At 30.7% G+C, this 12569-nt stretch overlaps 2 protein-coding genes across 2 annotated transcripts; both read left to right on the forward strand.

Moving 5' to 3' along the window:
- Positions 1-1858: 1858 nt before the first annotated feature.
- On the forward strand, positions 1859-3345 carry LOC137822817 (uncharacterized). Its single transcript, XM_068627819.1, has one exon. It carries the CDS (start codon positions 2073-2075, stop codon positions 3186-3188), a length of 1116 nt encoding a protein of 371 aa, XP_068483920.1. The 5' UTR covers positions 1859-2072; the 3' UTR covers positions 3189-3345.
- Positions 3346-5148: 1803 nt separating this feature from the next.
- Positions 5149-6943, forward strand: LOC137822816 (lecithin-cholesterol acyltransferase-like 1). Its single transcript, XM_068627818.1, has 2 exons — positions 5149-5771; positions 5850-6943. Exons 1-2 carry the CDS (start codon positions 5362-5364, stop codon positions 6766-6768), a joined length of 1329 nt encoding a protein of 442 aa, XP_068483919.1. The 5' UTR covers positions 5149-5361; the 3' UTR covers positions 6769-6943.
- The last annotated feature ends 5626 nt before the right edge of the window (positions 6944-12569 follow it).

Genomic DNA, 12569 nt, shown 5'->3' on the forward strand with positions numbered 1-12569 from the left:
AATTATTTTAAACGTTAAATTCTAATTTTACATGTTTTTATTCTTTCTATCTTTAAAAATATTTATTAAGTACTTTTGCTCTTTTATATATATATATATGGCAAAAAAATATTTGTTTATTCTATTCACTCGTAAGACATGATTTTATTGTTTTTACTTTTCTATTATATACGGTAAAATTTACTTATTTTTATTTTTTATTAAATAACATATTAATGATATAAAAACTAATGTATCAATATTTTTTAGATGCTTTTATAATATATAACTTATTTTAATTATTATGTGACTTAGAATGTTCATTTTACTATTTGAGGAGTATATGATGAACTTATTATATATTTTTAAATGAGATAAGATCTTTCGTAAAAGTATTATTTTTTGTCTGGATTTTCAGTAAGAAAAACTTATATAATAATATTTTTATATTTAAGTAATTATTACATATATATTAATAAATATGAGAGATTAAATTGTAATACTTGTGTTGAGACACATTCCACAACATATGTTGATGATTTTCTAAGAGAAATAATTAAGTACACATATCACTTAATTAATCTAAAGGATTAATTCAAAATAAAATATAGAATAGTATAGTTAAGAGTAAATCATTTTACTTAGTATGAAAATTAGTGAATCCTTACTCATATACATATACTCAAATATAACTTAAATGAAACTCTCAATTTCAACCATTCATTTTTTTTTTATCTACAACTCAATCTTATAGGTGCATATTAATTTTAAAATAAATTACTTTAATTGATATAAGCATTTTTTTATTTTTTTTAGATTATCTTCAAGTGTGACTTTTTTTCACATAAAAACACTTTATTACTTTTATAGCTACATAAAATACTTCATTGTCATAATTTTGAAACTTTATTTAAACAAATCGTTTTATACTTTATTTTTTACCCGAAAAAGAGCTAAATAAAAAATAAAGTATGGACCCAATACTTAATAGTTGTAAAGAATTTTTCTTCTTCTAAGTAATTATTAAAATAAAAATGAACATTAAATTATAATTTATTTTAATAATATCTAATGGATATTCCTAATTTTATGTATATATTTTATATTTATATTTATACTTAATTAAGTTTTAAGTTTTTTGTAATTTTATATATTTTTATTTGAGTTTTTATTAAATTTAGTTTGGTTCATTTGATATTCAAAAAAATTATATTTTTTGTTGAATCCTTAACAAGTGAGAATGAGTGTCACTTACTCTGTCATCTTAAGTGTCTCCATGTATTAAGAATGGTGAGATATTATTGTTAATATAAACTATATTATTATTAATTTAAAATGATAAGGGATTTTCATTTTTTACATTAACCAAAATGCGTTTTATATTTAATTAATAAAATTTCATATTTATCAACACCATAAACCACTAGACATTATAAGATGTAAGATAACAATCATGTTATATTAACTCAATTAAACAATAAATACTTAATTAAAATAGATTAAAATTCAAAGTAATTAATAGACTTTTTTTTTAATAAGAACTTAATTAAAAATATCATTTTTTTTATAAAAAACTTAATTATATTTAATTATATTTTAAAAATTACATATTTACTAATTAAAAATAAGATAGAAGATTTAGACTGGAAGGAGTATATTTAAAATATTCATAGAATAATGAACTCAATCCTAATTCTAAACAAATGATAATATCTGAAAAATATACTGAATTAATTTTTAATATTTTCTAATCCTTTAAAATATGAGAGACATACAAAATGTAATTAATAATTTACTATAGATTAAAGTATTTAGTTTCATATTACAATATACAATTTTTATATAATTTTAAATTTAAATATAAAAACTCACTCTTGAACTTTCAAGTCTGATTTCATATATTATTTTATTGTAGATAAAGTATTAAATCTGAATAACCAATAAATATTATCAACATAGTTAAAGATTAAGTTCCAGAATCGTATCTTAACCCGTTTGACAAGAAAACCCAAAGCTAATAAGCTGAAAGTAAAAACCTATTAAGCTCGTAACAAAACTCACCAATTCAACCCAAACTCCCAAAACTGTCAACAATGTCAACACTATCATCCAAACACTCCTTTACCAATCCCACAACCACCACCGTTTTCTTCCTTTTCTTCGCCGTCCAAATTTCAACCATTATCGCCTCCAGCCCCCACGTCATCAACTTCCGCTCCCCGAATCTCTTCCCGGAAGGGCTAGCGTGGGATCCCACAGCGCAACACTTCCTGGTCGGATCCCTCCGCCACCGCACTATCTCCGCGATCTCCGACGCCGGCGTGGTCGAAACCCTAGTCTCCGACCCCTCCCTCCCGGAAAACGTCAGCATCCTGGGCCTCGCCGTGGACTCCCGCAACAACCGCGTCCTGGCGGCGCTACACGCACTGGCCCCCCTCCCTCCGTTCAACGCCCTGGCCGCCTACGATCTCCGCTCCGGCCGCCGCCTCTTCCTTTCCGCCCTCCCCTCCGCCGTAGAAGGCGACGAGGAACGTGCCATCGCGAACGACGTCGCAGCGGATTTCAAAGGGAACGCGTATGTGACCAACTCGGTGGGAAATTACATCTGGAAGGTCAACGAAAAGGGAGAAGCCTCGATCCTTTCAAATTCCGCGAGATTCACGGAACACCCTGTGATAATCGAGGAAAAGTTCAGCTCATGCGGGCTAAACGGTGTCGTTTACAACAGCAAGGGTTATCTCCTGGTGGTTCAGACCAACACGGGGAAGATGTTCAAGGTGGACGCGGATGACGGCGTGGCAAGACTCGTGCTCCTGAACGAGGATCTCGTGGGCGCGGACGGCGTCGCTTTGAGGAACGACGGCGTCGTTTTGGTGGTGTCGTTGAGGAGGGTGTGGTTGCTAAAGAGTAACGATGGGTGGAGCCAGGGTGTGGTGTTTGACAAAATTGACCTTGATGATGAGGGGTTTCCCACTTCCATTGTGGTGCGGGAGAGAGAGAGGGCTTACGTGCTGCACGGGCGCATGATGGAGGGCATTTTGGGGAATTCGAGTGAGAGTTTTAAGATTGAGGAGGTGAGGTCTCCCAAAGAGAGTGAGGGAGAGAATGTTTGGATGTATGTGATGGTTGGAATAGGGTTGGCTTATTTCTTGTTCTGGAGGTTTCAGATGAAGCAGCTTGTCAACAACATGAACAAGAAGATCAACTGAACTAACTCTATTCTTTTCTTTTTATCTTTTTCTCTCTGCACCATTGTAATTTTCAGAATAGATTTCCAAGTTGCCTTATTTAAAGACAAGGATTCACTGTTAAAGTGAGGAAGAAATTTTTAGCAGATTATATTATGGAGACTTTTTTGCTTCAAAACTCATCAGACGTTATACAAGTTTTAAATATCGTAGCATGCACAATTTTCATCATCAAAATCAAACTTCAAATCTAAAAGAATGTATTGTTTTGCCTTCTATTTTTGTTGGACAGTGCATATACGTGATCAATTTTGCTTTCATGGCATGACAATTTGTTTTTTGTCAAATTTCTTGGTATGTATTTAAGTAACCTAAACTATCCAGAAAGAATTTGCATCCTGATACTCAGTTCATCGACGAAATAGAAAAATATGAAGGAGAAACGTTGTTAAGGTCAAGAAGACTTTTTTTAATGGCTTATAATTGATGGTTATATTTATGGTAAGCTTGTTCAACAAGGTAAAGTCATTTTTGTTTTGGTTTAGTGGTAAATGTCTACCAAAATGCTTAAGTCATGCACTGTTGGTGGACAAGTAAACACTTTGTTTTCTATCTTATCTTAATTTGCTTTATGGCATGCCTTATACTTTTGTGTGTATCTTCAGATAAAATATTGAACAATCAAAATGAAAAATAACATTTTATTTGAAATATAACGAGAATTAGTTTTATTTTCCAATATTCTTTTATTTTGAAAGTGCTTTGAATGCTCCTTTATCTTCTTTTCTGTCTCTGTTCGGTTTTTCCAGAGTTCTTGTTTTTCCTTATAGTAAGATGACCTTTTGTTTTCTGTGTTTCTTCTATCTCTTATGTGGATTGGGATGATGAATCCCCCAGTAGATAAGGAGTGTCTTGGTTCCCAAGATTTACTTTTGAAAGCAACTACCTGAGATTTTGTTTTTAGTTCTTACTGAGTTTAGTAAATATAAAGACTCAAAACTTGAACAGTCAAAGGGGCCCGGAAGTGTTCTCTTACCAAAATCGCAAAAATGAGCATAGGTGAGGGAGTGCGGATGCTATGGAGAAGAACCCGAAGATGAATAAGTGTGAAAGAGAATAAGAAAGAGTTTTATTTACCTTTTCCATTAAAAGGTATTTTCACCTATCTAACATATGTAGCACGAATACTGACACGGACACAGATACGCGGACACGAACATGAAGATCCGTATAATATCTAAAATGTAGGATATGAGATCTATATATTATATAATTATGAATTATATAAATTGACAATAAAGATTTATTTGCACAAGTATGTTTCAAATTATTTTTTAGAGCAGAAAAATGTTTTTCATGACTGATTCAAAAGGATTTATTTCTTATTTTTATAATCATAATAAAAATTTATACAATAAGTTTGAGTTTTTAAAAAATTAATGTATTTTTTCTTTTAAAATTCTATTCAAACCGTACTAGAATTGTCATAAATCCAACAAATACTTTTTGAATTGGACATTTCACGAATACGTGTCCTACAAGTGTCATATGAGTGTCGGTGTCCGATATGAGTATCCGACACCGACACGTTATTTAAGAGAAGTGTCTGAGCTTCATTGATTTTCACCACCCATGGGAGTGCAGCAAGAAAACATAGGGGTACACGAATAATTTGCCTTGTTTCAGAAGAACGACTTCTTTGGGCTGTGTATGACACTCTTCAGGCCTTTTAAATTTCGTTTGACGATGACCCAAAACTTGAATGTCACTTACTTCTTTCTACATCCTATCAAAGTCACTTTACCTTTTCCATTCCAAAATAAAAAATAATAAGAAGAAAAATTCAACCATACAACTCTATAAATAAATTGAGAAACTAAATATTAAATATAAAAACTATGTAGCAGATGACCTAATTTTTAATTCATCCTATCCATCAAATCGAATCTAATTCATTTCCACGCCAACTGAGGGTTCATTCAGAGTAGTTTCAATAAGCGATTCAAGAAATGAAAACGTGGCTAATTTCTAGTAAATGATTTTAAAACGAAAATAAAATAAAATAAAAATGTCCACCACATATTCTTTCCCGGTTCACCTCTTCCATGATTATGCGTGTGTAAAGAACACTTAAAAAAAGTCCCAGGAGCAGAAAGGGGTATAGTAGGTATTTGAATAAATTATCCATATTGTGATGAAGGAACAGGGTGTGGTGAGGATTGGGTTTGCGACAGTCACAGTGGTTGTTGTGATGCTGTCAGTGGTATGCACGTGTGGTGGCAGCACAAGCGGAAGCCTCCACCCTTTGATTCTAATACCTGGTAACGGAGGGAACCAGCTAGAAGGGAAGTTGAACAGAGAGTACAAGCCATCTAGTTTCATCTGCGAATCCTGGTACCCTGTCGGGAAGAAAAACAAAGGCTGGTTCAGACTTTGGTTTGATTCCTCTGTCATTCTTTCTCCTTTCACCCAATGCTTTGCTGAACGCATGACCCTTCACTACAATCCCCAACTCGATGATTACTTCAACACCCCTGGAGTTCTCACTCGGGTCCCTCACTTTGGCTCCATCACCTCCCTTCTTTATCTCAATCCTCATCTCAAGTAAGTGCATCCCTCTGTTTCAACACTCAATTTTTCTCAACACCCCAACGTTTTTTCATCAATGAATTGCATGAATAGGCATATTACCGGATACATGGCACCCCTTGTGGATTCATTACAAAAGCTTGGTTATGCTGATGGTGAGACTCTATTTGGTGCCCCCTATGACTTTCGATATGGTCTGGCTGCTGAAGGTCACCCCTCACAAGTTGGATCCAAGTTCCTAAAAGACCTAAAGAATCTGATTGAAGAAGCAAGCAATTCCAACGGTGGGAAGCCAGTGATACTTCTCTCCCACAGTCTAGGAGGTCTATTTGTCCTGCAACTCCTGATTCGAAACCCCCCCTCTTGGCGTGAAAAATTCATCAAGCACTTCGTTGCTCTTTCAGCTCCATGGGGTGGTGCTATTGACGAAATGTTCACCTTTGCATCTGGCAACACTCTAGGAGTGCCTCTAGTGGACCCTTTATTAGTGAGGGGTGAACAAAGAAGCTCCGAGAGTAACCTTTGGCTTTTGCCTAACCCCAAAGTATTTGCTCCTCAAAAACCAATTGTGATCACTCCAAATAAGACCTATTCCGCACATGACATGGTTGATTTTCTCAAAGACATTGGTTTTCCGGAAGGGGTTTTCCCTTACCAGACACGCATTGTACCCTTGATATGGAACATTCAAGCGCCACACGTGCCTGTAACTTGTATCATGGGAACAGGAGTGAGAACCTTGGAAACTTTGTTTTATGAAAAAGGCGATTTTGATGAGCGGCCTCAAATTTCATACGGGGATGGTGATGGAACGGTGAACTTGGTGAGCTTGTTGGCGCTTCAATCACTTTGGAAAGAGGAGAAAAGTCAATACCTTAAAGTGGTTAAGATAGACGGTGTGTCGCATACTTCAATACTCAAAGACGAAGTTGCACTTAATGAAATTGTTGGTGAGATTAGTGCAATTAATTCTCATGCTGAGCCTGGTTTATCCAATGTGTTTTCGGGGTAATCGTGTTTGAACCACAAATCAAATATGCGTTCTCTCTGCCAATTAAACTTTTGCGTCGGATTTACATTGCCATATTTCTTGTTCGTATCCTAGTACACACCCTTGGACTTGTTTCATTTTAGTTCTCAACATTTATTCAGTTTTTAAAAGTAAAACAGAGAACATGTTTGGATAATTATTTTCTGCTCAAATAGGTTTAGAACTGTTTTCAAAATTACAGTTTTGGAACCAAGAAAACAGAAATAGCCGAAGAGTGTTGTTTCCGTATCTTTATTCAGTTAGCACTAGTTTGACATCAAATTCATTGAAAAGTTATGTAACAAGATTCTTAACATTGACATCTAAATGCAATTCATACGTACTGGTTGAATCTGATGGCTTTCAATTATCATCATATATGATGATTTCGTTTCTGTTTCTACTATGAGACTATATTTTGGTGAGTTGTTGTATTTGTTAGATCCTATAAGCTATCGAACTTAAACATAGAATCAGTACGAATTATAATACATATACTTCCATCTTTTGTGATTTGAGATATAATAAAATTCAGTTTTATGCATAAAATTAGTTAACATTTCCTTTCAATGTTGTTCTAGCATTGAAGAATATAATCTCCATTACAACATTGAGAATCAGAACACCATATAACCCTTTAACCTTGTAATCTAACCTGTTACACGAAAAATGTCTATTAAAAAATTACATATTTAAAATTAAAACTTAACTTTCTTTTGATCGTACTGTGGATCCGTCCTTGGATATAGAAATTAAACAACTTGAAATTATATGTTTGTCTGACTGTGAAATTCAGATATAGAATGAAACTTATTTAATCAATTTATCTATTTCTTTGTTGCTCTGTTTTTATTCCCGAGTGGAACAAAATGTACAAGAACTATTTCACAAGATTTAGAGAAATGAGTATTTGATGATATACTAAGAGTTTGGAATACTAATAAATAAAGTAGATTTGACATGACATGTCACGACCACTTAGGTTGAAACTTCAGTGTCTGAATGTACCTTATAGGTTATTTGAACCCGCGCATTCGACGTGCTATTCCTAAATGATAAGTGTAAGTAAACAAACAAATCAAATAAAGGCAACTAGAGCCTACTTTCATACATGTTACAGCAGGTGGATCAATGATTCAATGAATTTATATATCATTGTTGATATGATATATATATTTTTATCACCACATGATATATATATAGAGAGAGAGACGATTTTTTATTTTAACTATTTTTAGTTTTACATAAAATAAAAATTCTATTTTATTCTTATATTAATATTCATTTAATTATTTTATTTAGATTATTTCATCCTTTTATAATTACTAAAATTTAAAATTAAAAAAAGAGTTAATATTAAATTTGAAAGAAACTATTTGAGAGACGTGCACTGCATTTGTTTGAAAAGAATGAATCAAATTTTTTTTTGAATTCAAACGTGGTTTGATGGACTGTTATTTTAACTCCCTCCAAACAAAAAAGTACCTTATAAAAAAATCTCTGAGAAAAAATGACCGAAAAAAAAGAAACATAAAAGAAATGGATGTAAATCATAAAAACTTAGTTTATTTTTTTCATTCTTTACAATCTAAAGGTATTTCTTATTGAATCAATGTGGACGTAAACGAGGAGGATGAATGCATTCTCAATATGGCATTGTTGCAAAGAAGAGGAAAAAAATTAAAAAATATTTTTTTTTTTTTAGAATTTGTTATAGAGTTTCTCATCTTATTCTTCTTCTCTCTTTTCATTATTATATTCCTCTTTATAACTTATTTTAAGAATGATATTATAGTTTTGTTTTAAAAATATTTCACCAAGCAAATTCTTTCTTTCTTTTTATTTTTTTCTTCTTCCACTTTCATTATGTTTTTTTTTCTTCCACTTTCATTATTCATTTTTGTTACTTTAATTTATTTATTTCATGTTGTAATTCAATTTTTATTTTTCTTATGAAAATTAAATAAATCATAATACTTAGCAATCTATTTTTTTAATCTCGATAAAGATACAGAAATAAGAAAATAATAAATAATAATTTTTAATTTTTTTTTATGAATGATATGCTTTATATAATTTAATTATTGTTATAATTTATTAATGGAGATATTTGTTAACAAATTTATCATTGTTTTTAAAAGATGTAAAATTGTAAGTTTACAAATTTATCATTGTTTTTAAAAATATTTGAATAATAAATTAATTTATTTTTATAGTTAATATTATTATTATATAAATTTATTTATATATATAACTATATTTATTTTTATTTTTATTATTATTATTTTTAATAATAATATTATTAAATATTTGATACAAATAAATTTAAAATAAAATAATAATTATTGAATAAAATAATTTCATTATTATTAATTTATTTAATTTATATTTACTAGCGGGAACACAGGCACTCACGTGCCTATGTATCCGCATTTTTTTATTTTTACTATTTATATATTCATATAATTTTAATAAATATTAAATTATATGAGAAAATATATAAATTATCTAAATGCACCATTTATAATAGTTTTATTAAGATTTTATGTTAATTTTTTATATTTTCATTTTATTGCTTTTGAATATTAAATTTTGATTTAACTTGGGTGTAATCTTGAACTTTGTAAGGTTATCAAGATTAAAATTAAGGTTTAAAACAAATGGACCAACAAACCATGTCAAAACATAATGCAAATGGTTGTATGTTGGAAGTTGTATAATCTATCACCATATCAATTGAATCCACATCTTCCATGACAAAGAAGTTGAAAAAAAATAAAATAATAAACTAAATACAAATTACCAAACTTCCAACTTATGTAATATCTAATAGATAAAAGCATCAGTAGACATAAAAACTTTGCCCGCAAAGCTGGTTTAGGATTCATACAAAAATATAAAAAAAAAAATTAAGAAAGCAATAGAAACAAAAATGTTCAAATCCTATAACAATGAGACACGTTTCTACTTCGAACGCTTTGGGAAGTGCGAGAAGGAGGAAACAATGGTGGTTATTGTTGTACAATGGTGATTGAAGAGGGACTAAGATGGGTGAGAGTAGGAGAAGAACATGGAGCGTGAAGGAAGAGAGTTCAAAATGTGTCAAAAATTTATGAGATTTTTTTTTCTTTGGATGCAATTGGTGAAAACTACTCCTTATAAGAGGGTGGAAGAAAGTGGTAACCGCTCAACTACTCCTTATAAGTAAGTGGATGTAACTGGTGGAAACTACTGAAGAAAGTGTTAACCACTTAGTAATAATCAAATTGTTCACGTTTGGTCACTACTCACATCTCCTAATATTTATTTCTCTCTTATAAAACAGACACTCCTCTCATTATGCAATTAATTTTCAAAATAAATTATCTCTTTCAATTCAAACGGTTGCTCCATTTCAAATATTTTATTAAATTTATTTCTCTATCATACAACAGACACTCTCTCATTATGCAATTAATTTTCAAAATAAATTATCTGTTTCAATTTATAACTACACCTCCACCTCTCTTTCAATTCATAACCATTCATCCACCTCTCTTTCAATTCATAATTGTTCCTCCACCTCTCTTTCAATTCAAAACCGTTTTTCCACCTCTCTTTCAATTCAAAACCGCCCCACTATGTATACCAAACTAGTAGGTTGACCCGTGCAACGCACGTGACTTTTTCGAAATTTTTATATTTAAATATTAATATTAAAAATAATAAATTTATTTAGATATATATAAATTATTAATTTGATGAAATGAAATTAAATATATTGCAATAGTATAAATTTATATAATTTTAGTATATTAATGAATTTAAATAATGTAACATAATTAAAAATTCATGAATATATTTTGGCCATAATAAATACATTACAATATCAATACAATAAAATATTTTGAACAAATAGATTATTATATAAACAATTATCTAATACTATGTATCCATTTTGAAGTCCTCTCATTTTGAAGTCCTTTTCACCAACCTCATGCTATCTTCAACCTGTAATTTAATCTGCAAAAAAACTCTCCAAAAACTCTTTGCAATTAAAAAATAGAATAAACTCTCCAAAAAATGTTTACAATTAAAAAATAGAATTCAGGAGATTATACCAAGTACAATTATTACAAAAAAACTCTCAGTAAATGTGTGTTTCTTCAAGAAACAGATTGTAGGCAAAATCATATTAAATTATGAATTCACCTTTTATGATCTAAATTAAATTAAAATGTAATGTAATATAATACAACTAAAACATAATGAAATACTATTATATAAATAACTAAAGATCTTAAAAACCATACAACAATAATAAACATATATACATCATCATGTTTCTATATAAAAAAAAAGCAACAATTAATACTTGAATGACTAATTAATAATAGACAATATACAAAGAATAAAACGAATATAAGCATTCTCTAATATTAACACAAAATATATATAATAAAAAATATGATAAAAGATTTTTCTGACTTTAATATACTGGCAATTGTTATAGTGTTAAGCATATGTAATAATGCCAACCTATTATAAATATACCAGATAATGAAACAAATTTATAAATAAACAGATGAACAAATAGAATATGAACAATACTAAACAGAAACATATAGTGAATATAATATAAACATAAAGAGTACCTAACTGTTCAGTTTTCCAAAAAAGTCCAAGCAGAAACATAAATATGTATGAGCTTTCTTAGTCCTTGGTAACTATTATGCTATGAGAATAATAACCGAAATTATGCAGGATAACTTAAACTGTGAATAAAAGTAAGTAACAAAACCCTGATATGAGAAGAAGGATTTCTCGTATCACATTCGAAGATTATCTTGTCTCCTTCACGATAAGAATGAAGACTACAAAAATTCTTCCACCCTTTTCCAAGTTTAATCCGTCTAAAAGGAGGCTTCCCTTTCAAGATCTTGCATTCCACATTCATTAGTAGACCATGCAGAGTAACCTTGTTGAATCTCCCTTGTCGAATATATTGTGAAAATTTAGCAGGAAGATCCTACAACAATATCGAAATAATAAGAAAATAGAAATAAAGTAGAATAAAATAAAGAGCATTTTGAAATAAATCAATTTTATACTAACCAGATAACTGAGTTGGATACTTGATCGAGACAACTTTATTGAAAAATGATCAAAGGGACCAATGCTTAAGGGTTCCTTCCCTTCAATTTCTTCCAAATAACGATCTACTCCACTCTGAGGGACGTCATCCATATAAACAATTATATGGAAGGCGTTGTGACCCACATAACGGAATAAAATGTAGTTATCATCTATGAAACCATAAAAATCAAATAAATTAAACCATCCACTCAATATTTCCGGCGACAATAAATTTTCGTTATATTCCACTATATGGACGTTTCCTTCTGAATCAGCCAGTGTCCACTCCTTTCCCAGTTCTTTTTGAAACTCGATGGCGAAAGCCCGATCTACATAACCAAGCTATTTTTTATGAAATAAAGAAAAAAAAAAGGTCAGGAAATGAAGACAATGTTGAAAAGAAGAAATTTTGGAAAAAAAAAAAAATATACATACTTCACCACGGCTGTTCATGCACCAAAAGACTCCTCTTGTTGGAAGTCTAATGATTTCTTCAGCACTGGGCGCCATTAAATGAGTAGTGGAGAAAACACCAAGAACTCAGTAGAAGAGAAAAAGAGTAATAGAGAAACCACCAGAAACAAAGTAGTAGAGCACCAGAAAAAAAGTAGGGTTAAGGATATTTTATAGAAGATTTGGTAGAAATGAGTACGGTTGTTGGGAAGCGA

The sequence above is a fragment of the Phaseolus vulgaris genome, chromosome 9 (assembly GCF_000499845.2).
Source record: "Phaseolus vulgaris cultivar G19833 chromosome 9, P. vulgaris v2.0, whole genome shotgun sequence".
NCBI classification, from domain to species: domain Eukaryota; kingdom Viridiplantae; phylum Streptophyta; class Magnoliopsida; order Fabales; family Fabaceae; genus Phaseolus; species Phaseolus vulgaris.

Bases quoted from the DNA above. Each gene is read 5' to 3' on its own strand.
- LOC137822817 (XM_068627819.1), top strand. From the start codon at position 2,073: ATGTCAACACTATCATCCAAACACTCCTTTACCAATCCCACAACCACC.
- LOC137822816 (XM_068627818.1), top strand. From the start codon at position 5,362: ATGAAGGAACAGGGTGTGGTGAGGATTGGGTTTGCGACAGTCACAGTG. The intron at 5,772-5,849 runs GTAAGTGCATCC...TTGCATGAATAG, and splicing joins TATCTCAATCCTCATCTCAA to GCATATTACCGGATACATGG.